The sequence below is a fragment of the Fringilla coelebs genome, assembly GCF_963513975.1.
Source record: "Fringilla coelebs genome assembly, chromosome: 18".
Classification (NCBI taxonomy): Eukaryota; Metazoa; Chordata; class Aves; order Passeriformes; family Fringillidae; genus Fringilla; species Fringilla coelebs.
The window spans coordinates 13501930-13525682 of NC_140044.1; the positions used below are offsets into that span (position 1 = coordinate 13501930).

The 23753-nt window shown below is 51.4% G+C and overlaps 1 protein-coding gene across 1 annotated transcript in view; it reads left to right on the forward strand.

The window, feature by feature from the left end:
- Positions 1-3334: 3334 nt before the first annotated feature.
- Positions 3335-23753, forward strand: part of CEP250 (centrosomal protein 250) — a gene marked incomplete at both ends in the record, with an annotated part of 34016 nt that continues 13597 nt past the window's right edge. The window contains 26 exon segments of the mRNA XM_084217693.1: positions 3335-3451; positions 4041-4097; positions 4784-4866; positions 5427-5592; positions 6244-6350; positions 7593-7820; positions 8404-8500; positions 8987-9085; positions 9848-10009; positions 10311-10489; positions 10944-11126; positions 11255-11399; positions 11674-11820; positions 11998-12228; positions 13529-13722; positions 14092-14219; positions 14399-14568; positions 15346-15522; positions 16133-16267; positions 16542-16685; positions 17147-17427; positions 20487-20646; positions 21217-21534; positions 21946-22071; positions 22334-22454; positions 23063-23217. Coding sequence (XP_084073819.1) covers positions 3335-3451; positions 4041-4097; positions 4784-4866; positions 5427-5592; positions 6244-6350; positions 7593-7820; positions 8404-8500; positions 8987-9085; positions 9848-10009; positions 10311-10489; positions 10944-11126; positions 11255-11399; positions 11674-11820; positions 11998-12228; positions 13529-13722; positions 14092-14219; positions 14399-14568; positions 15346-15522; positions 16133-16267; positions 16542-16685; positions 17147-17427; positions 20487-20646; positions 21217-21534; positions 21946-22071; positions 22334-22454; positions 23063-23217 — 4110 coding nt within the window.

The window sequence follows — 23753 nt, forward strand, 5'->3', positions numbered from 1 at the left end:
GCTGTGCTGTAACGCAGGCGCTTAACGAGGGTAACATTTAATTTTACACAAGCTCAACAGGGCCGTGCCCGCAGTCCGTGTATTTTGGCTTATTTATTGCTGTGCTTAAAAAAGCCCGTGTCAGCCCAGCTGGAGAAGCCGCTCCTGCCGGCGGGGATGCCCCGCGGGGCGGGCGCGGTGCAGCGGGGCAGCAGTGCACCCTGCAGGCAGCCATCCTCCTCCTCCTCCTCCTCCTTCTGCAGAGCCGCTCGGGAGCTGGAGACATGCCGAACCCCGTCTTTTCTCCCGAGACTGCGGAACACCAGCCTTTGTTTTCATTTTAGATGCAAAATGTCCAAGGGCTGCTGACCCCGGGGCCCCAAGAAGGCTGCGGGTCAAAACCAGCGCTCCTCACTCTCCGGGCTGTCCTGCAGCTTTCAGCCGAGTGCGTCTTTGATAACCTGCAAAAAACGAGCTGTTGTTCTAAATGAGCCTTCGGGAAAGAAGACACTGGGCTGGACTCATCAGGGATTACTGGGACCCATCTCTCATCTTGCACTGCTGCTAAGCCCAGTCCTTCTCCTGCAATTGCTTTTCTTTCTGAGTTAAGATGAAAGGAAAAAAGTACACCACCCTTTAGCTTGTTCTGTGTGTGCTGTAGCATTCCCCATCCACTCTGACCAGTATCAGAAGCAGTAAAATGCTTTCATGAACAGCAACCTGCAAGAGATGAGGAGCTCTGAATGCTTCGCTTGTTTTGATGGAGGAACTGAAGGATAGAAGAGTTCAGTGATTTTACAGATGTCACAAATAAGGTGGATTCAAATAATGATCCTCCTGATTTTGATCTAATGACCCTTCCTCTGATGTCAGTTGTTCTTTTGATATTTCCCTGCAAAATCAAGCAGCTTCTTCTGGGAGTTACCTCTGGTGAAACCATTCCCCAGCAGTCACTCCACACCATCCCATGGCCCTCCCAGCCATGCCATCCCTTTATCCTTCCTATATTGCCCACCTTTCTGCTGGGTGGTGTGCTGTGTCTGGTTCTGCACCATGGGGGTATTGATCAGCTTGCCAGTAAGCCACAAAAGTAGCTAAATGATGAATTTCCACTTTTAACCTATCCAGCTTCCAGTTTTCACAATGCTTGCAAGAATTTAATATCTTTAAAAGGTCATTTGCTCCATCAAACTTGGCTGAGATTTTGCAAACAGATTTGCACATTATTTAAGGGATGGGATGTGAAAGAACAGGAGGTTGGACAATGTGATTACATGGGCCTTGTCTTAGTAAATCAAATTAAAGCATGATCATTGATATGTTCAAAGAATAAAAAATCGTAGTGGGCTGGACAGAGCTAGACAGAAAGAAAAAGGAAAAGCAAGCAAAACAAGGTGTGCAAACTAATCTCTCTCTTTAAAAGAGGCTCTCTTGAAGCAAATGCCATCCCAGTGCTTGGAACCACAGGAACATGGATGCTGTGGTGTGCACTGAGCCCCACAGACCCCGGAGGGGAATGCTGACCCTGAACAAGACCCACAGACTGGGGGGTTCCTAAGATCCCTACACCAAAGTGGAGTCATTCCAGCTGGCTAAACTCAAACTCCACTGATATGTATGTTCAATGTGTAGCTAGGAACCCTCCTGCTGGTGAGGCTCTGGGTGGAAGTGGTGCTCCAAGCCTCTCACTGCTCACCCCCAGCCACATTTCTGTGCTCCCTCGAGTGGCCAGGGGGGTTCATGTAGCCCACCTGTCCTTCTGAGCCTGTTCTGTGACAGCAGCTCCTCCCTCACACGGCGTGGGCAGGCATTTGAAAAGGGAGTCCTGTCTCCCTGCTCCCGGAAGTGTCTTGCCTCCTGTTCTCCAGATGCTGACATTTTGCCTACATGAGCTGTGATGCCTTCTCAGACAATCTCAGCCCTTCTGGATGTCCAGCATGGTCTAGAGGAAGGGATCACTCTGGGGAGCCAGAGGGAGATTTCATAGTGTTGAAAACACTGCCATTCCCTGAGGATGAGCAGCTCCATTGCACATGCGATGCCAAGAGTTGGAATTTGCTCTCTGCTGCAAACTTGCAGTTGAAGCTGCACATGGAAGTCTTTAGAGTGATCTATCAGGGAATTCATTGTCATTGTCCTCTCCCAGGTGAACTAATTTCCAGAAAGGACTAACAAGATTGAGTTAATTTCATGTATTAAGCCATTTGCTGTCGCATTGTTTTGCTTACTGAAACGAATTATCATTCTGTTTCTGTGAGGATTTAGACCTCTGCACCATATCAGAGTGTGAAGTTATAATTAAGGAAGGAACTTAACAGCTCTGTGCTTTTCAGAAGGAAAGAATTACACAAAACCTACAGATGTTATAATTAAAACTTGCTTGTCTTGGGCCAGAGCAAAACAGATGCAATGATGTTTCCACTTCCATGTGAAGGCGGCATAATTTAAAACAATGTTGTGGTGTTAAATAAAAAGTTGGAAGTCCAGAGAAATAATTGTGTCATTGGTTATGAATAGACTTGGCTACATCTGCCTACAGTAGTGAACTACAAAGCACAGAATCATAGAAGCATGGAATATCCTGAGTGGGAGTGTTATTTTTGTTTCTTGATTCCACAGATGTACCTAATTTCCCCAGCTCTAAACTAAGTGGAAATTAATTCTTTTTCTTAATTTTTTGGTACCTCTGCCTGTTACCAGTTAGAAAAATTCAGGGTTTGTTTCAAGCTTCTTCAAGCCTATTCACTAACAGAGCCCCTCCATTTGGTATACAGTGTTAATTAGCCTGAGTTGCCTTTGATAAGTATTGTTTATCTTTGCAATACGAGCATGTTTAAATGATTCAAGATCTGAGAGAGAGATACTGAGATCCCAAATTACTTCGCTAACCAAAGAGAATTTTAGTGCCAATTCATTTATTCCATCTCTTAAAAAAAAAAAAAAAAAAAAAAAGCCAGAATGTCAGTGATGAAGCATTCACTTCACGGCAAAAAGCAGGGACTGAAAACAAGCCAGAGTTGTTCAGCAGCCAAATACAAAATGAAACATATTTTTAGCAATGGGGTTAAATTAACTAACTCTCAGAACAATTCCCCATGAAAGGCCGAGGGTTCACTATCACTATCACTGTATTTTCTGATTCCATTCCCGGAAGCGCCGACAGCGGCCGGGGCTGTGCCCGCCACGGGCAGGCCGCGCCGAGCCGCCCCTCACGGAGCCTGCGCTGCCTCCGGCCGGGCCCGGGGAGCCGCTCCTCCCGCGGCGGCGGGGCGGAACCCTCGGGGCGGGCTGGGCCCCGGGCTGGGGCGGGCAGGGCCCCGGGCTGGATAGGGCCCCGGGCCGGGCAGGGCGGGCCATGGCGGGCAGCGCGGGCCAAGGGGAGCTGAGCCCGGGCTCGCTGCGGCGGCGGCTGCGGAGCGCGGAGGAGGCGCAGCAGCGGCAGGCGGGGCTGGTGCGGCAGCTGCAGGACGAGGTGAGCAGCGGGCGGTGCCCGGCGGCGGGCAGGGGGGGCAGGGCCGCCCGCGCTGCCCGCGGGGACTCGGCGGGAGCCCGCGGGGCCTCCCCGGCCGGACGGCGCCGAGCTCGGGGCGGGGAGGCCCCGGGAGCGCCCGTCCCGCCGCGGTCTCGCTGCCGAGCCCCTCCTGATCTCGGTGCCTGCAGCATCGCTGCTGCTCGGCCCCGTTAGCAGGGCTTGTCCCGGGCAGGAGTCGGACGGGTTTGCTTGCAGAGCAAGTTTGAAAACTCATTGCGGTCTCGTCAAGGCCCCCCTTGAACAGCCAAATATTGTCTCGGCGTACGCGGGGGCCGTAGGGCAGGTAGAGCTGCCCGCAGCTGTCCCATCGTCCTGCTTGCTGCCGCTGTCTCAGGTGAGCAGACAGTGCTGCGCCTGAAAGAAACCCCGCCCCAATCTCTGTCGTATTAAAGTGAAGCTTCCCTACGTTGCAGTGACTTCTTGTGGAGCGTATCAGAATCACTGTGCTGGACAGAGTCTGAGAAAAGTTAATGTGGGGTGAGCAGAGTCTAAGCTGCTTCTCTCATCTTCATCCTCTGTATCCCTTCAGGTACTGCACTACCAGACCTGGTGTCGAGAATTGGAGCAGCAGGTGAAAGCTGGAGGGGTGAGTGTGCTGCAGGTTGTGAACTAAAAAGGGTGTATCTAATGTTCCCAAATGCAGACCAATAAAAACCCTCCACAATCCAATTACAAGAAAGCAGGTTTTTACTGTCTCAGGGTTTAGAGAAACACTGAATTTTCCCATCAGTGTTTTGTCCACTTGCCATTCTTAGAGCAGTCAGTAGTCCCAGAAATGCAAGTCCAGAAAACCCAGTTGAAGAGTTTAATTTTGTGAAAGAGTGCTTCGTTGGAATTACATTTGTCCTGGTTCTCAGGAGAGGACTGTGCTGCGTGTTACATGATACAGCTGTCATGGAGAAAGAACCAGTTGAAACAGCTTTTTGGAAGTCAGGAAGGCTGATGGTCAACATACAGAACTGGCTCTGTGCATTTCCTTCTACTTCATAGCTAAAGTAAACCTAGAAGCCAAAGGGTGGAAGAATAGGAGAGCATTCCCAGGCTTCACGTCCAAATCAGCACTTGAGGAAGTGAGGACACGTAGCAGTGGGAGAGTGAGGAGAGCTACTCACACTAACACCCTTCACTTCCTCCCTGTAGTCACAACACTGTTAGGCCTGGAAGAAGCCGTGAGCTCCTGAGATACCCAACAAATGGATGGGGAAATGGTGGATGCTGACAGTGGTGAAGGAAACACTATCATTTGACTAAACATTTCCTTTCTTCTTAAAGGGATCCCTTCCAGGCAGGTGGGAAGCCACAGCAGACCACAGCCTGGAGAAAGCACTGCTTCAGGTGGAAGAGGAGCAGCAAAGGTACAAGGAAGAAGCATTTCTTCATACCTGGTATCCTGAATGCTCATGGAAGTGAGGGAAAACCTGTCGGTGCTACCTGGTCTCCCCAGGGGAAGCAGTTGGGCAAGCTGCTTTGACAGGAGAAAGGTCCACAATCTGCTTGCTGTGGTGCAGTAATAGTGCTGTGTGCTGAGTGGCTCTGCTTTGAGTGGGGAAGTGGGGTGTGTATTCTGGGTGCAAGGTCCCTTTCCAGCTGAAATTATTCTGTGGCTCAGCAGGTGAACAGCTCTGGACAGTGCTATAGAAAAGTGATACATCCAGTGACCATCAGCATGAAGAGGGGGCAAATTGTTACTTGTGGGCATTATCAAGGTTGAAGGGGAAGCCAAAATCATGGATGGAAATTGAAGGCTCAAAGCACAGAGAAGCAAATGATGTTTTCATCACTGAGAGATCATAGTTAACCCTGTAAAGTGCTTTTACTCCCTCTCAGACAACGAAGTCAGTGTTAAGGGAGCTGGAAAATCACAGGGGGGCTGGAGACCTGTTGTTCATTGACCTCATTGTTGTTTCTTTCCAAGGTGTGAGAATCTGGCAGAAGTGAACACTCTCCTTCGGGAGCACCTCGATAAAGCCAGCGAGGTTAATTCTGCCCTCAGGGAAGATGTTGGGAAGCTGACGGTGGATTGGATGAGGGCCCGGGAGGAGCTGGAGTTGAAGGAGAGTGAATGGCGCAGTGAACGGGAGGTGAGGATGGGCCAAGGGAGTGCCAGAGGGGAAAGGGGATGCCTTGTATTCCTAGCACAGAGAACTTGCTGGGTGGAGGATGGGGCTCTGCTGAGGATGCTCTGGTGCTGGACAGGGGTGTGGGAGGGAGGAGTGTCAGTAACGGGTGCTGGGGGGAGATGCCCACCTGTGACTGCACTGCCTGGTCAACAAGATAGAGCTGGGCACTGTAGGGCAGTCACAGGAGCACTTGTCTCTTTAATAGTTCCTTAGTCCTTGTTTTGAGCAATTGAGACCAGAGAGGTCTATGTGTGTTCGTATTCAAAGTGGTCAACACAGGAACAAGACAGGCCTCTTGTACTGCTGTAAGCCAGCCTGGCACTGGGCTTGAAGGAGCTTGTGTTTGTGTTCCTCTGCTGGGACCTTGGGGTGGTGAATCACGATCAGCTTGCTTTGCTGCTACCCACTGCCCCAGGAGAAGTGTGGGTGTTCCCTTCTGGGCAGGTGGGTCCCTTCTGTGGGCCTCTGTGCTGCCTCTCCAGTCCTTGATGCCCCTGGTGCAATAGTTATTAAAAGGCACCTGGTGATGGTGATTTACTCTCTCCTGTCTGAGAGATGTTACAGTGACAGTGAAGGCTGAATTGGCATTTCTTTGTGTCTTTGCACGTTTAGCTTTATGACAGCCACCTAAGGGGGGAGCACGCCCGCCTGCTGGGCCTGTGGCGGCAGGTGGTGACCTTCCGCCGGCACTTCCTGGAGATGAAAACTGCCACGGACCGGTGAGTGGGGCTGAGCAGAGATCTCCTGCTGCAAACCTGTGCCTTCCTTGCTTTTCCCTCCTGCCTTTTGAACCTTCATGTTGCATTAGTTACAGCAGAGGTAGGATTTCTCCTTTGGCAGCCAGAAGCAATGCCATTCAGCATGCTTTGGGCTGGTCTCAGAAGAGTTGCTGGCTGCTGGTCTTCAGATAAAGCTGAAGGGCTTGGGCCGTGAGGGCAGCAGAGGCTGTGAGCAGGCAATGACTGTGGTGATGTGTGGGCATGTGAACACAGGCACAGAAATGCATGGATACCTGGAAAGAGACTCACTGAAGCTGTGCATGCAGCATATAGAGTGGTCCCTTTTATGAAATTATGAAAACCTGCTTTAAAAAATCTTATCAGATTTCTTTTCCCACTGCTCCTAAGAGAAAGATCATTAATGCGCATTTTTTCCTTTTTCATTTCCAGGATACATTTATTCAGTTTGTATCCACTTACTCCTCTTCCAGCATTACTGAGAGAAAGAATATCTTTTTTACCCTGTTGCTGCATTTGTCCAGTTTATTTTGCTTCGTTTGATACCTCTTTTTATGATTGTTTTCTTGTTCTTTTCTCCCAAGAAAAATAGTGTAGCCATAATAGTACCTTCTGGTGTCAACATGCACTTTCAAACTCTGGGTTAATGTAAGCCATTTGTCTTAATTGATTATAAGCCTTGCCTGTTGTGTAGAGTCGGCCTGACCTGCTATTTAGTCCTTGTGTTGTTTGTGCTTTTATGTTACAGCATTTCAGGCTGATTCTTACACCACCTCTCTGAAATGTTTTATTATATAGGTGTAGTCATGAGCTTCTTAGCAGCCCAAGTGGGGATAACAGAGCACTTAAGAGCAGAGTATATAAAAGCTGGGGATCTTGGTAAAATTCCTAATATCTAGTGATAATACTGTAATTATCTAATGATAATCTAATTACAGTATGTTAACAAGAGTGATTAGAGGTGCTTCAGGCCTTCTGGCCTGTGCCATATCTGACTTCTTATATCTGAGAAGAAAAGAGACTCCACACTTGGCTACCTGGTAAAGTCATTGCTCAGCTGTCAAGATGTGTCCTGGTCCCCAAGTGTCAGATGAATGATTTGTTCCCAGCAAAGAAGTCACCTTGCCTGCCAGCTCTTCCTGATACATGATTGCATGCTTCAGAAGTGAATCAGCTGATAAAGATGGTGGAGTGAACATTGGCTCTTTCTTGGTTCCTCTTCAGAGATTTGTCAGAGCTGAAGGCAGAACAAATGAGGCTTTCTGGATCTATTCTTGTGAGCTGCTCTCACCTGAACTCCTGTGTGCAGCTCAGGGAGTCCATCCCTCTGGGTAAACCTGTCCTGAAGGATCAGGCAGAGCAGCAAGTGGAACCAAAAATAAACCACACAGCTCAGGAAGTGATAGCCTTACAAGTCAGGTGTGACATGGAGAAGAAAGAGCTTCAGGACAGGTAAAGGTGTTTTAACTTTGTTATTACCAGCTTTGTCTTTTGTGGCAGCTTCTTGGGTTCACAGATAGGCTATGCTCACATTTAGAGCAGCCCTGCACAGCCCTGTGTCTGTCCCCAGTCAAACTCTCACCTTCAACAGAAAGGATGGAAATAAGGATCTGCCTGACAGAAATTCTTCCAAGTAAGACAAGACAGAAGAAGAGATAGCCTTTGTTAGTGGTTTTGCTGTTAACTGACTCTTGGTGAAAAACTGAATTCAGCATAAAGAGAGTTGTGTTTCTTGTACAGCTCTTTTACTTCTCAGGGCTGTGCTGAAGGAATTGAGAGGAATTTGCCCAGGGCCAGCATAAGGACTGCAGCACCTTTGTGCTGAAAGTTTCTTGCAAGACTGAATGCAGAGGCCTTTGGGGCAAGAAGTGCCATTTTGCAACATCAGGCCTATTAACCTGTAGAGATGAATGCTGCCTTTGCTGTGTTTCCTGGGTTGAACTTTGCTATGCTATGCTTTGGGGAGCTGCTTGGCTCTTTAACAGGTGCTGGTGTGCAAAGCTTTTGGAATGGCACGTAGACCTTCTCTTCTCAGGGTGATGGAGCTCTCAGCCTTGCTTGTACAGTCTCAGAAGCAGAACGAGGAGAAGGAGAAGACCATGAAAACACTTAACGACACAGTGGAGATTCTAGTATGTTTTACCTTTACCTGGGAGATAGCCCAGTGTTTGCTCTCCAGCCTGAACACAGAGGTGTGGCTTCCTCAGGAGAAACAGTGGTAAAGATGCCCAGTGTATGGGAACATCAGGCACCTTGCCAAAATAAATATTCCTTGTGTGTTCAGCAGATGTGGAGTCAGTCCAGATGCAGGCAGTGCCAGAGGAACTGCAGGCAGTTCAGGTGTCTCCCTCTGAGGGGTGGCACCAATGCTCTCCTGCCTGTGACTTTAGTTCTCTGGGGATCAGAGTTCCTTGGAACTGACTGTTTAATAGGAGTCTACAAAAACTAGCTTTTGGTCTTCCTTATAGTTGTAGTAGAGAAGAAATGGAATAGATGTGGACAGGAATATACTGGAGTCACTAGAGCTGAGACTTAGTGGTGTGACAGCTCCTGAGGATGGGAATGCTGCAGGTGGGAGCAGCTCTTCCGTGCCCACCCTTTCTTTATTCTGTTCTCAGGAATCAAGTTGGATAGAGAAAGAATTTGCAGCTTCATTGACTAACAGTGCCAAAGAAGAGAATCTTTTCCTTCAAAAGCTCATTAAAAATATCACTGAGGTGAGTACAGACCTGGTAGAGGGACCACATCCCTGTAAATTTGATTTTGAAGTATTTGAGAAAGGCAACAGACTGGCCTAAGGATTAGAGATAGATGTTGTGTATTATCTGTGTTAACTGCCATTGCCTGTTTAATTTTTAGACCACTTTTCTGACACAGAACCTGTTCTAGCTTGTGAGTTGCTGTGCTGTGACAATTCAGTGAGCCCGTAGAAGTTTCAGTGCCTTTGCCTTCACCACCCCACTAAGGTCTCTCTCGGGCTGTGTTTTTGGAGTGTGCTACTTGACATTTGTGTTCCTGTGTTTCTTGGGCAATTCCCTCACCCTCTTTGAGCAATGAGTCTCTTGTTCTTCAGATCTTTGTGAATGGTCACTGACTCAGTCGATGCACTTGCCCGCTCTGCTCCCTCCCTCTGTGTTCACTGACCATTATAATCTCCCCAGAATCACAACTTCTAGGGGTAACCTTAACTTAGTCCTAAAGTTCTCTTAATAGAGAAGGGTTTAGTTGTCAGCTCTTCTACGTAGCTACAAGTAAAAGTGAGTGTTCAGGCAGCCTCCAGCCACTTCACACTCGTGAAGAGTAGCTGTATTCAGAAATCCCAGGAGTACATGTAGCCACAGGGACAAACCTTTATGGACTGAAGAAACCAGAAATTTGAGTTTTTAATGACTCCAGGGTAAAGTGGGAGGAAAACGAGAACAAGATAAAGAAAACCAAGTAAAATGAGCAAAGACTAACAGCTGGATGTGGGCTTTCAGATGGTGTTAGATGACAGTGACAGCATGGTCAGCATTATCTGCACTGGCAGTTCCCAGCATGCAGACTCTGGGGACATCTTCTCAGCTCCGAGATCTGTTGATACAGGGCGTGCCTTTGGACTGGTTCTGGAAGCACTGGCAAGGATGCGAGGGGCAACACGGGTGAGAGCTTTGTGTCTTCCCCAGTGGCCACAGGCTCAGTGCTGAGCCCTTGCTCAGCTCAGCACCTTTCCATTTGCTCAGCCACTTGAGGCACTTCTTTGCACCTTCATACTCCTGCTCCTGCACTGCTTTGCTGGTCTTCCCAGCTCTGTGTTCTGCTGCTTTTCTCTCCTTGATGCCCACCCTCTCAGCACAGCTTTTGCCTTCAGCTGTCTCTGCTAGCTGTTTCTTCCAGCTCTCTGGAGCAACTGTCCCTGCTCCTTATTGCTCATTTGTGCTCCTTCCCTGCCTGTTCCTGCAGGCCCTGAGAGAAGAGCTTTCTGCTAGGCAGGACTCAAACAAATTCCTGCTGCAGCAGCAGAGACATCAGGAAGAGAAGTGCAGGGAGGTGCAGGAAAGGCTTCAGCAACTGGAGGAGAAATGCAAGAAGTCCAGCAGCCACCAACAGCACCTTCAGTCTTTAGTAGAAACACTCAGAAGGTGAGTGTCTCCTTCTCCTCCTCCTGCATTCCAGAGGCAATCTGCTTCCAGGTCTGGGAGGTCAGAAGTGTCCTGGGTTAAGCAATCACCTGCCTACCATGTGTAGGCCTCAGTGTGGCTCTCGAGCAGCGTCCTGTCTGGGTTTTTCATGCTCTACTGTGACTCCCAAGGCTGTCTGGGAGATGCAGAGCCATGCTGGAATACAAGACTCCTTCCTCTTGCTGTGTTGCTTCCCTGAATTCTGTTCTTTGCGTGCCCCTGCCCATCCACTGCTTCTCACTGAAGGAAGGCAAAATCCTGCCTTCTTTCCCATTGCCTCTGCAGGATTTCCTTGGGAGGGAAAGAGCAAGGTCTTCCTTAGCCCACTGCCCCCAGCTCCATCCTGGAGTGCTGAAAATGGCACTGCTGACTCTTCAGGCCTCTTGCTTCTTCTGACTGAGCCTTATCTCTGCAGTGACTGTGCAAACCTCGAGAAGTCCAGGGAAGAGCTACAGGAACAGCTTGGATTAAGGGAGCGAGAAGTCTCATGTCTGCGTCAGAGTAACGCTGAGCTGCAGATGAAGGAAGAGTCAGCCCAGGCAGAAAAGGCAGAGCAGGAGGACAGGATGGAGAGAGCACGCCATGAGCAGGAGCTCCTGTGAGTGTTAAAGCTTTCTCTGGCAGTGCTGGGCTTGAGGAGGCCCAATGTGAAGGAACAAATGGTGCCTGCTCCTCTCTTGTAGCATAGACTGTTTTTCTATAAAAACTTCTTTCCCCTCCTCTTAGAGTGAAGGACTTGGCTGCACTTGAGGAAAAATGCTCATCACTGCAGAGCGACTTGGTAGTCAAGAGACAGACACTGGAGGAATTGCAGCTTCAGAAGGATCTGCTGGAGCAAGAGAAGGATGAGTTTGCCATGGCTCTGGAGAAGGTATGGACACCTTATTCCTAGGCAGCACTTGTGGGAGTGGGAGCTATGCCACCAGGGTCACCTGAGATGCTGTTTCTGGCAGTAGAAGAGAGGGACATTGTTATTCTTGGAAAATGGTGATCCAACCAGACAGGCTCTTTGGGATCATTGGTACCATGATCTTACTGAGAGCTCTGCCCTAGAAATAAGTCAATGACCCAGGGGAGGTGGAGTGGCTGCCTGCAGTCTGGGATTTTGCTACCCTTGTTGTCCCATTGTTCTTTTGCCTCTCCAGGCAGAGCGGTCAGTGGCAGAGCTGACAGGGGCTCAAAACAAGCTGAATGCTGAAAGAGCTGATCTACAGGCTGCAGCAGCGAAGATGAGCAGCATCAATGAAGCTCTTGCACTGGACAAAGTGCAGCTGAACAAATATGTGTGGCAGGTGAGCAGAGTTGCCAGAGATGTGCCAGATGTTTGTCTCCAGCTGCTGCTGCTTCTCAGTCTTCTTAGCTTGGCACAGTCTGCCCAGCTGACTCTGGCAGTGTTCCTTTTGTGTCTGAGCCAGTCTTTCATAGTAATTCTTCCTCTACTTTATTTCACTATGTTTCTGTGACTCCAGCTGGAGCAAGAGAAAGAAGTTTTGTCTGCTAAAGTGGATGAGATGGAGAGAGCAAAAATCTGTGAGCAGGACAAGTTGAACTTCTGTGAAAGAGCAAACAAAGAGCTCTGTGCAGAGAAAGCCCGGCTAGAGCAGCTACTGAAGGAAGCAGAGGAGCAACGGGAGGAGCTGTGGCTGGAGCTTAGGACACTGCGAGACGAGAAAGCAGAAACTCAGGAGAAATTCCATCAGGTGACCAAAAGTATGGTGCATCCCTGTGGGCACTGGGCTGCTTGGATGAGGGAAGCTTTACCTGGAGGATTCTGCAGTGGTTTTGTCAAGGGGACACATGGTAGTGCTAAAGGTCACAAGGCTTTGCTTGCTCCTTTTTGGAAAGGTGTGGGTGGTTTGCAAAGCTGTTCTGCAGTTCTCGGAGTTGTCCTCTGCTTCTACAGAATCTTTTGGTCCACCTGTCTTGGTTAGCCTATTTTTTGGCTCTTAAGTTGCAAAGAGATAATTGTGTTGTCTGTAAATCTGAGTGGGTGGCAGAAGAATCAAATTGTGGCAAAAGGATCAAACTTTAGCTCTGAATCTTTTTTCTGAAAAAATATCAGGTCTGCATGTTTCTGTTGATGCTTTTTCTCATGAAGCTTGAGCATGTCCAGAGAAGGGAATGGAGCTGGGGAAGGGTCTGGAGCACAGGTGTGACCAGGAGAGGCTGAGGGAGCTGGGGGAGCTCAGCCTGGAGAAAAGGAGGCTCAGGGGCCACCTTCTTGCTCTCCACTACTCCCTGTGACACGAAGCTGCAGCCAGGTGAGGGTCAGGCTCTCCTTCCAGGGAACAAGGGACAGGACAAGAGGAAACAGCCCCAGGGGAGGTTTGGATTGGGTGTTACAGGATGGCTGCAAGACAAGGCTTTGTTTCAGAGTGTCTCTGTCAGCCAGTTTCAGTTCTGGGGAATGTGGTAGGTTTGGCAAATGCACAGCAGAGGTTTTGCTTTGGCCACATCAGCCAGATGTCCACCAGTCACTAAATGTCTGCTCAGGACAAGAGACATTTCTCTGCCAAGCATCCTCTCATTGTAGAGGGTTCAATATGTGAGGAGGTGAAACTTTGATGTGGGTTTTGGTCTTGAAGGGGGAAATCCTGTATATTTTCTCTTTTGATTCAGCAAACAAAATTTGTTTTCCCAAACCTTCCTGAAAATGTCCTGCTGTGAAATAGATCCAGATAGAAATTTTATTTGCCAAGAGGTTGTTGTGGAAGATGCAGTGGTCTAGGGTGACAACACAGAGTTTGGGGTAGGGATGTTTGTTGGGAAGGGGCTGTCTGGGCCCAGGCCAGAGCTGGGCCTGACCCAGCACTTCCTAGGAAACAGTGCCAGAGGCTTTTGGCAGCCCAGGCTATCAGAGCTGCATAGGGCAGATGCTGTGAAACTTTGAGCCCAGAGCACAGGTGCTCCTTGTCCTCTGGCTGCCTGCGAGGTGGCACTGGCTGGCTCTGCTCAGGGCTCCCGAGGAAGGGCTCGAGCTGTTTCTTGTCCCACTTGCAGGTTTCCCAGGAACAAGAGTCATTGAGCAGGGCTCTGGAGCAGCTGAGCCAGGAATCCTCTGACCAAGGGCATGAACTGGCCCAGGTGGGCAGAGAGAAGGAGCTGCTGGGCCGGGAGAAGGCTGCCCTTGAGGGCCGACTGGCAGCCACCGAGCGCCACCAACATGACCTTTCCAAAGAGCTGGCAGAGACCAGGTAAAGGCAGGGAGCAGGCCCTGGGCAGTACAGGGCTGAAGAGCTGTAATGATAAAAGTGATAAACACTACACAGGGGTCACAGGGGTTTATTTTATCCTCTGTGCTTTTCAGATGTGGATTTGGTTGTTGAGGCCAAGTTGGGCTGGGCAGTCTGTGCTATGGCAGGCCATAAGGAAGGCCTGGGCAGTCCCTCCGAGGGCCCTGCTCTGCTCTGGAAATGGCCCAGATGTGCCTTCTCTGGACGAGTTTCCTGGTGACCCATGTTCCATTCTCAGCTGTGGGGATCTTGAGCCATGATGTCCTGGAATAACCGGCTGTGGGTGTCTGGAGCAAGCAACTCATGTCTGTCTGTATTTGCAACTTGTAGGTCAGCAAAGGAGAGCCTGCAATCCAGGCTGTTTGCTGCTCAGCAGCAGATATCACAGATGGAAATCACCAGGAACCACATGGAAGCTCAAGTGCTCATAGTCACACAGGCCAAGGAGGTGATAGAAGGTGAGAACCTCTTGTCCTTTGTTTGTGATGCTGCACCCGCCTAGAGAAGCTAAGCACCCTGTAAAGCTGTCTCTGTTCACAGAGCTTCTGAGCAGTGGTGGGGCTGGGGGCACTGAAAGGACCTGAGGTCAGTAAAGTCAGTAAAGACTCTGACTCTTGCTTGTTGGTCATGTCTGCAGGAGAAGTGAAGTGCCTTCAACATGAGCTGGAAGCAGAGAGAGCTCTCAGGAGGCAGGAACAGGAAGACTCAGCTCAACAGCTCCTGCAGGCAGAGCAGCAGCATCATGAAAGCCTCAGGCTTCAGGAAACTGCTCAGCAAGTGGAAATAAAGAAGCTCCTGAACGACCTGGTAGGGGACAATATGCTTCTGAATTGTCCAAGCCAGCCCTGTGGGTTGGTTTAGCACAAGCAGAGGCTGAGGGTATGAAAGGGCAGCAATCCTCTGCCAGAGGCCTCCCGCTGCTGGGCCGGGCAGCAGAGCCAGCAGCTCAGACTAGGAGGAGCGTGAAGGCCCCCAGGATGGTGCTGGGACAGTAAATGCAGCCACAGCCTCAGTGAGGGTGTAAGAGGAGTTCCAGAGCAGGTTGGGCAGTGCCCACCCAAAGCGTGGCAGCCCCAGGCAGGATCATCCCTGAGCCCCACCTGCCACAGAGCAGATGCCAGTGTGGAGCAGATGCCAACATGGGAGCAGATGCCAACATGGGAGCAGATGCCAACAGGGCTGCTGGCTGCAGGTGTGGGAACTCGGTTCCTTCCTTGCTGTGCTTCCATGGTGGACAGAGGGATTAGCTGTGGGCTGGAAGCAAATTGAACAGGCCCCCTGTCCCTGGTCCTTCAGTTCTTGTGACTGGAGCATCAGAGAGGGGAAGGTGACACCTCCTTTTCTGAGTGCTTGCACTCAATGCTTGGGAAGGTCTTTGCCAGCAGAAGGGATTCCACAAGTCTGTGATTCTTGCACCTGCTGAGCCTCCTTTGGAATTCCCTGACAGGACACAGTTCCTGGAGTGCAGAAAGGCAGTGCTGTTGTCTTTTCCAGCTGGGGATTGTGGGAGGGATGGAGCTTCACATCTTTCAGCAAGGAGCTTCCCTGGGGCTTCATCTTGCAAATTTTTCCTCCCCTCCTCAGGCAAGTGAGCGCGAAAGGCACCGTGCAGAGATGCAGGAGACGCTGGAGCAATGGGAAAAAGAGAAGGCAGAGAGAGAGCAGGAGCACAAGAAGGTGCTGTTTGAGATGAGGCAGAAAGTTGCCACCCTGCTGGCCCAACAAGAAGAACTCATGAGATCTGAAAATGCCAAGCGAGAGGTAATGATTGTGAGAGGAGAACTGGTGGGATGTTTTGCAAGGCTGGAGCTGTGGGAGATAGCAGGATATGGGGCTGGGTGGAGCATGCCCTCCGGGTCTTCTGCATTGAATTAGGGGAGGTGAAAGCTGAAGGGGGCTGTCTCTGGCACCAGGAAGGAGCCCTCTCATGGGAAGCCAGGCAGAAACATCTCAGCTGTCAGCTGAGATTTTTGTGCTGCTCTTGTGCCCTGTTGTTCTAAGATGTGCCTCAGGGCATCTTCACTGTTCTCTTTCTGCTCCCCTTTTGGTGTGTACTGGTAGATGTTCATGGCCAAGGCGAGTTTGTAGGACTTTTCTTTTGTGGGCATGGGGAGGTGCAGCAGGAATGCTGACAAGAGAAAAATGTTTTGGAAGGCTTGCCTGGAGCAGTTCTGAACAGTAAGCCAGAGATGTCTCCTGGGCTGTGTTTTAAGTCACTTCCTGGGAAGCTGCATCTCCCCCAGGGCAGGCAGTGGCCCAGGGGAGCAGCAGCCAAGTGCTCTGAGAGCACGTGAGCCCATCAGTCTTTGCCCCTTGCCACAGGGATGGTGCAGGAGAAGTGTGAAGCCCTCTGCTCTTTCCTTCTGTGCAGGTCCTGCTGGAAGAGCAGAAGGAGAAGAGTGCTTTATCAGAGGCACTGCTCCAAACTCAGGAAGAGCTCAGCCAAGCGCGCCAGCAGGTCCAGCAGCTCAGGCAGGAGGTGAAAGAGCAGCAGGAGAAGGGGCAGGTAAGTGTGAGTAGGCAGGCAAGAGAGGGCAGGGCAGTGACCAGGGCACCAAAGGCAGCTCCTGGGACTGAGGAAGCAAGGGCTGCTTCAGGCCCTGGGAGCACAGAGCCTGGTAAGCTCCAGAGCTCAGCACCAGGAAGGAAGGCTTGCAGTGAAGCAGAGCTGGGTAGAGAAGCCAGAAGAAGCAGCAGAGGGAATGGGATTTTGGGGCAGCACTTGGAAAAGCTGAGCCTGAGGGCAGGTTCCAGGAAGTTGCTCTGCATTTTGTTGGCAGACCATCAAGGCAAATCTGCAAGATGAGCTGCAGAAAGCACACAGTGAAGTCCAGGCAGCACAGAGGAGGCATGAAGAAGAGCTACATGGCCTCAAAGAGGAAATGAATCTCCTCCTTGAGCAGAGGGAGGCTCTACAAAAGCAGGTGAGTGAACCTGCAGTGGCACTGCAGTCATGCAGCCAGGGGTCTGTGGCCTTCTTGCTTTTCCATGGCAGAGCAGCAGCTGCTGGGGTGAGCCCTGGGGCTGTCTCGTGCTCTGGGGGCTCCATGGCAGCTGCTCTGAAGGACACTCAATGCTCTGCTGAATCTCAGCTGCTGCTCTGCACAGCTGGGCTTGTCCTCTATGCTGTGTGCCAGCAACCACCAGCATGGATTCCTGCTGGCCTCTTCTTGCTAGCCTTGGTTTGGCAGGTGCTTGTTCAGGTGCCCTTGGTGCTGGGCCACTGAGAGACTGAAACAAGTTGTCCATATCCTTTGTGACTCTGGTGCTCTCAGGACAGGGAGAAATGCAAATGGTCCTTGACCTTTGCTCACAGCCTGTGCTCTGGCTGACTGTGAGAAGCTGTGGCTGCAGCCTCTGACTGCTTTGTTCTGTTTGACTGGAGGTGGAGGAGTTGACATCTCAGCTGGCAGCCTCCCAAGAGCACCTGGAAACCACTGTGCAGAGAGCCCAGCAAGATGTGAAGGAGGCCCAGGAAGAGTCCAGGCAGAAGCTCGTGGAGGTTGAGCACATCCAGAAGCTGCTGGAGGAAGCAGAACAGCAGAACAAGGAGCTGCAAGAGCATCTGGAGGACTTGGACAGGGAAAGGAGTCAATGGGAAGAAGTGGCCCAGCAAAATTCAGAGTTGCAGGCTTCTGTCAATGCCCTAGAGAAGGAAAAATCCAGGTAAATGAAAGCCTGTGGGACTCTGCATTGTGGTGAATGGATCCCCTCTTTGCTTTGCACCTGCCAGGGGCTCTGGCAGCATTTCCTGAATGGCAGATTCTGAACTCTCTGTGCAGACACTTCTCATTGTCTGGATGTTGAGTTTCATTTTCTTTTTTTTTATGCCTTCAGATCGAGTTTTTTCTGGAGACAAAGGCTTTTGGGGCAGCCCTTTCCCTCTAGGGGGTATTGTGTTATTAGGTGGGTGTGTTGACACAGCCCGAGCTGCACTGTAAGGAGCTGGGTAGATCCATCAGCTCCACCTTGGGTCCTGTAACTTGAAGCCTTTGGGATCTGGTCAGCCTGGCATCTGATGCCTTTTGTTGACACAAGACATGTTAAACAGATGATTTTTTATCTAAGCCAGATGAAGAGAATCACTGAAAGTGTCAGGTTAGAGGCAGCACAGTGGTTCATCTGGTCCCACCTCCCTGCTCACGCAGGGCCATCCCAGAGCACATGGAACAGGACTGCATCCAGATGGTTCTGGAATGTCTCCAGTGAGGGAGACTCCACAGCCCCTCTGGACAATCTGTTCAGAGCTCGGTCCTGCCCAGGAGAGAATTTCTTCCTCCTGTCCAGGTGGAACTTCCTGGGCATCAGTGCCTGCCCGTGGCTCGGGTGCCATCGCTGGGCCCCAGGGAGCAGAGCCTGGGCCCTGCTCTGCCCCTCCCTGCACACAGGATCAGCCAGGCCTGAGGGCCCCTCTCAGCTGGGGCTCCTCTCCAGGCTGAGCAGCCCCAGCTCCCTCAGCCTTTCCTGGGCACCCAGATGCTCCAGGCCCTTGCTCAGCTCTGCAGCCTCCGCTGGCCCCGCTGCAGGAGCTCCTGTCCCTGCTGTGCTGGTGAGCCAGAGCTGGACACAGCACTGCAGATGTGGCTCCTGGGCTGAGCAGAGGGGCTGGATCCCCTCCCTGACCTGCTGGCAATGCTGTTCCCGGTGATTTCCAGCATCCCAGTGGCCCCCTTGGCCACAAGGACCCACTGCTGGCTCATGGAGAGTTTCTTGCTCACCAGGACCCCCAGGTCCTTCTCCACAAAGCTGCTCCCCAGCAGGTTGGCCCCAGCCTGTGCAGGTGCCTGGGGCTGCTCCTCCCCAGGTTCAGGACCTGCTGGATTTCAGAAGGTTCCTCTCTGCCCATCCCCAGCCTGCTGAGATCCCTCTGAGGGGATGCACAGTGACCCTCATGGGGAGGCATTGCCCGCCTCATCCAAGTCATTGATGAGCAAGTTCAACAGTAGTGGGCCCAGGAGTGAGCCCTGGGGGACACCACTAATGACAGGCCTCCAATGAGACCCTGTGCCACAAATTAGAACCCTCTGGCTTCTGCTGTTCAGCCAGTACTCAGTCCAGCCCATTGTCCACTCCTGCAGCCCCCACTGCCTGAGTTTCCCAAGGAGGTTGTTGTGAGAGACTGTGTCAAAAGCCTTGCTGAAATCAAGGTAAACAATATCCACTGCTCTCCCTTTGTCCACCCAGGTAGATGTTTCATTGAAGAAGGCAATCAGGTTGGTCAGGTATGATTTATCTTTATTGAGTCCGTGCTGACCATTCCTGATCACCTTCTTGTCCTTCCATGTGGAGGAGAGGGGACCTCCAGCATGAGGTACTCCATCGCCTTTCCAGGGATTGAGGTGATTCTGACAGGCCCATAGTTCCCTGGCTCTTCCTCCATGCCCTTTCTGAAGACCAGAATGATGTTTGCTTTCTTCCAGCCCCCAGGCACCTCTCCTCATCTCCATGACCTTTCAAAGATAACGGGGAGTGGCCTCGCTCTGGTGTCCATGAGCTCCCTCAGCACTCATGGTCACATCCTGTCAGGGCCTGAGGGCGTGGGGATGTCGAGTTTGCCCAGGCATTCACTAACCCAGTCCTCCTTGAAAGGAAAGTCTGGCTAAGGGATAGTCTTCCTTCCAACATTCCTTTTGCCTGGTCTCCTGGGGCTGAGATCCCTGAGGGCTGGTCTTGTCCAGTACAGACTGATGCAAAGAAAGGCTCTCAGGAATTCTGCCTTCTCTGCATCCTCGGTTACCAGGGTCTCCCTTCCATTTAGGAGCAGACACAGACACATCATCCTTGGTTTTCCTGTTGTTACTGATGTATTTTAAAAAGCCCTTCTTGATGTCCTTGCCCAAATTTAATTCCAAGGTGGTTCTTGGTCTTCTTTGTCTCATTTCTACTTACTCCAACAATGTCTCTGTATTCATTCCAAGTGGCCTGAGCCTGCTTCCATCTCCTGTGTCCTTCCTGCTTGCACCTGAGGAATGACAGGAGTTCTTTGCTTATCCACTCAGGTCTCTTGCCCCCTTTGCCTAGTTTCTTGCTCACTAGGATGCAATGTTGTTGAGCCTGGAGGAAGTGATCCTTGAATATCAGCTTGGACCCCTTTACCCTGCAGGGCCTGTTCCCATGTGCTTCTTTCAAGAAGGTCCCTGGAGAGGCTAAAGTTAGCTCTCATGGGGTCTGTGGTTGTAAATATTGTTTGCTGCCCTGCTTTTTCCTCATCCCCAGCTGAACTCCACAGTCTCATTCATAGGCAGTGCAGCCACGGCTGACCTCAGGCTTCACATCTCCAACAAGGCCTTCCCTGATTGTTAGGGTAAGGTTGAGCAGCATGCTGTTCTTTTGGGATCCTCCACTGCCTGTGACAGCAAGTTGTCATCAGTGCTTTCCAGGAACATCCTGCACCGTGTTGCTTCTCTAGCTGATGGCAGGGAAGCTAAAGTCCCCCACAAGAGCCAGGGCCTGTGACTCTGAGGTTGCTTTATGTTGCCTGTAGAAAGCTTCATCTACTTCACCTCCTGTTCAGGTGGCCTCTAGTAAACACCCACAGCAATGTCACCCTTACTTGTCTGTCCTTTTATTCTGACCCATAATCTCTGGACTCACTCGTCATCTACCCCAGAAAAAGCTTGACACATTCCAGGTGTTGCCTCGCATAGTGGTCAGCTCCACCACCCCCTCTGAGGCACCCAAGGATATGAATGTCTCTCATGGCCATCTGTTGCCTTGTTCTACAGGCTGACTCTGTCTCTGGAAGAAAAGGATCTGAGCCTCAGAACCTTGGAAGAAAACAACCTGGCCCAGATCAATCAGGTGTCTGAGCTTCGTTCTGCCCTTACCCAGGCCGAGGAGCTCCACTCAGAGCATAGAAGAGAAATGCAGGAGCTCAACTCGCAGGTAAGCTGTGCATCCTCTTCTCCAGGGACACACAGCAGCACCTTTGGCTTGGAGGCCCCAACCTCTTTCCCCTCCCAGCAGCATCCACAGCTGCCGTGTTCTGCCCAGGGCTGCTGCTGCACCCTGAGGCCGAGGCTGGATCTGGTGTCTGCTGCAGAAGTTTTGCCCCATCCTCTCCCAGGTCCCAGCAGGAAGTCTGGGAGGAGAAGCAGCGGCAGACTCCTCTGGAGCTTCTCTGTCCCTCTGTTAGCAGTGTTGTCCCAGACAGAGCTGGTGCCTGTGCCGGGCACTGAGCAATGTGGGGACACAGAGGTGGCTGTGGCAGGCTGGGCAGGGCACTTGCAGCGCAGCCAGTTCAGCCGCTGTTCAGAGCTGCAGCCCAAGGATGCCCACTGCCTCCCTTTCCCTGTTTTCTCTCCATTTGTCTCCATTGGAATCCTTGCTTCTGTGCCTTCTGGTTTTGGCGTGTTTTTTGCCTGAAATCTTTTCTCCTTCGTTGCTCTCCCTGCGGCCCACTCTGCTGCCTCAGGAGCAGCCCTGTCCCTGAGGCTCTGTGCATCCATCTTCCAGATCCGGGCCCTGCAGGACGCAGTGCTGCAGATGGAGGCTTCCCAGGCAGCTGGACAGAAGCAGCTGCTGAAGGAGCTGGAGGAGGCTCGAGCAGGAGAACGCTCCTTGAGGGACTCTGTGCACGTGCTGGAGGCTGAGGTGGCTGAGCTGCGTGGGAAGCTCCAGAGCTCTGATGACAGAGCAGAGGCCTTGGCCACACAGTGTCAACAGGCCAGGGGTGCCCACCAGGAAACTCAGTCCCAGCTGGACAAACTGCTCTTGGTTCTCCACCGCATGATCAGGGACAGCAGAGACTTGGGCACTTGGAGCTCAGGCAAGTGTGGGAGGCTGGGTGAGCAGGTGGAGTGAGGGGGTGTTCCTGGTTACCCTGGTATCACACACTCACCCTGGCAGCTTAGGCTGACTCAGACCTTGGGAAGTCTTGACAGCTTGACTTCCCTGCAGAGACACAAGTCCGTGTTTGTATGCGGAGAAATGATCAGAATCAGAAGGGAGAAGGGACCAAGTCCTGTCAAGCCCATGCAAGGGCCAAGTCCATGTCAAGCCCAGTTGTCTCTGGGGCAGTGCTGACATTAGTGGTCATCAGAATAATGTCAGCCTGTGACACACATCCTGCTGCGAGGCAAGCTCTAGGACAATGACAAAGGCACCTCCTCCTAGGTAGAGAGGCCTTGTCTGTTGGAGACCACTGGATTAAATCTTGAAACAGAATGTCTTCTCTTTTCAGAAGATGGTCATGTCATGGGCCTAACTGCTTCTCAGGCCGGGGATGTCCCTGCAGAGCTCACAGTGGACAGAGTAGCAGCAGCTCTGCAAGACCTGCAGCAGCACCTGGAGCATTCCCAGAAAGATCTGGTAATGTGGGCCCAGTGCACCCAGAAATCCTCTCTTGGTGTTGGGCTGCTGGACAAGCACTGTGCCAAGGCCAGGATGGGTGTCAGTCCTTGTAGGGGGTTGGCTCACTGGCATGGGGAGGAAGGAGGATCACAATCACATCTACCAGTAGGGTCCAGCTGCCCTCTCCCACATGGGCTATTTCTGCTGTAGTGTTTGTAGCCCTTTGCCTCCTGCCAGCAGTGGCAATGACAGGTGATTGCACTCCTCTTGTCTCTTCCAGAATGATGCAAGGAAGAGGATACAGGCCTTGGAGCTGGAGCTGGGCACGGGGCAGGATCAGATGGACAATCTCAGAGCCAGCAATCAGGAGCTGCAGATACAGTTGGATGAAAGCCGGGCAGGTAGAGCTTCTCTCCTACCTACTGCCCCATCCTGTCTCTCCAGTGGGGTTCCTTGATGCCACACAGAGAAAAAAGGCAGTGCCCAATGATAGCAGAGGGGAAAAACAACCAACAGGAGACTTAGCCATTGAAGTGCCAGTGACAGCTTTCTCTAGAGAAAGATGCTGTGGCTGGCAGTGCCATCTGGCTGTGCTAGGGCTGATCCCGTGCACAGCTGGTGCCTCTCAGGGGTCGTGTCTGTGCTAAGGAGCTGTAGCTGGATGCCTCAGCTCCATTGCCCCAAACTCCAGGCCCTGCCAGAGCCTCCAGGCTATTGGCCTCTCTGGAGCAGGGCTGCACAGGCATCCCCTCCTCTTTGTCTCTCTTAGATTGCTCACTCTGCACAAGGCCAAGAGCAAACACACTTTCCTATCCCTCTGAACCTTGCCTCTTTCATTCCTGCCTTTTTCTCTACCAGGAACTTTCCTTCATTTCTCCCAGCTTTGGAGCCTTTGTGGGCTTAGGGCCTGGCAAACACAGGCAGGCAGAGAAGACAGTGCTGTTGTCTCTGCAGGATGCACATCAGTTTGCCTTTCCTTAGCTTGTCCCCTTCTCCTTCCCTGCTGCAGCGTTGTTGAGTGCAGAACAGCAGAAGACCTCTCTAGAAACTGCCTTGAAGGAAGAGACCATTGCCCTAAAGGAAGAGGCCCTGACTCTTCGTCAGGAGGTGGAATCTCTACAGAGGAAATTGGAAGACCTGGAGAAGGAAAGGAAGCATGTGCTGGTGAGATTGGCAGATGCCACAAAGGGCCATTTCCTGGCTATGTTTGGACCTTGTGTTCATAGTTCTAAGGAGCACCTTTTTCCACTTTCACTTTTCTAATTGCATTCTTCTGAATGAGGAGGAGAAGATGCTGTAGTCATGGCAAAGCCAGTTAGTGCTGAGGCTGCTGATTTTCCTCCATGCTGGGCTTCTGTGCCCCAGAACATTTAGTTCTCAATGTTCTCACTGTCTCTATTGACATTGCATGGTTTGGGAATTCCTGGTGTCCAAACCCATGTTCAGATTTCTAAATATCTGGAAGGAGGGGGGAGAGTCCCAAGTTTGTTGTTACTAGAAAGGTGTTTGGCCTTGGCCATCTGAGAGCAGCCAGTGGGCAGAGAGGAGAGGAAAGCCCAGTGCTGATCCCCATCAGGACGTGTGCCTGCAAGGGGACAACTGGTCCTGAGTGGCAGCAGAGAATGACAGACTGAGCTGGCCATTGCTGCTCCCAGAGAGGCCAGTGGGGCTCTCAGGGATGGAGCCATGGAAACTCCACA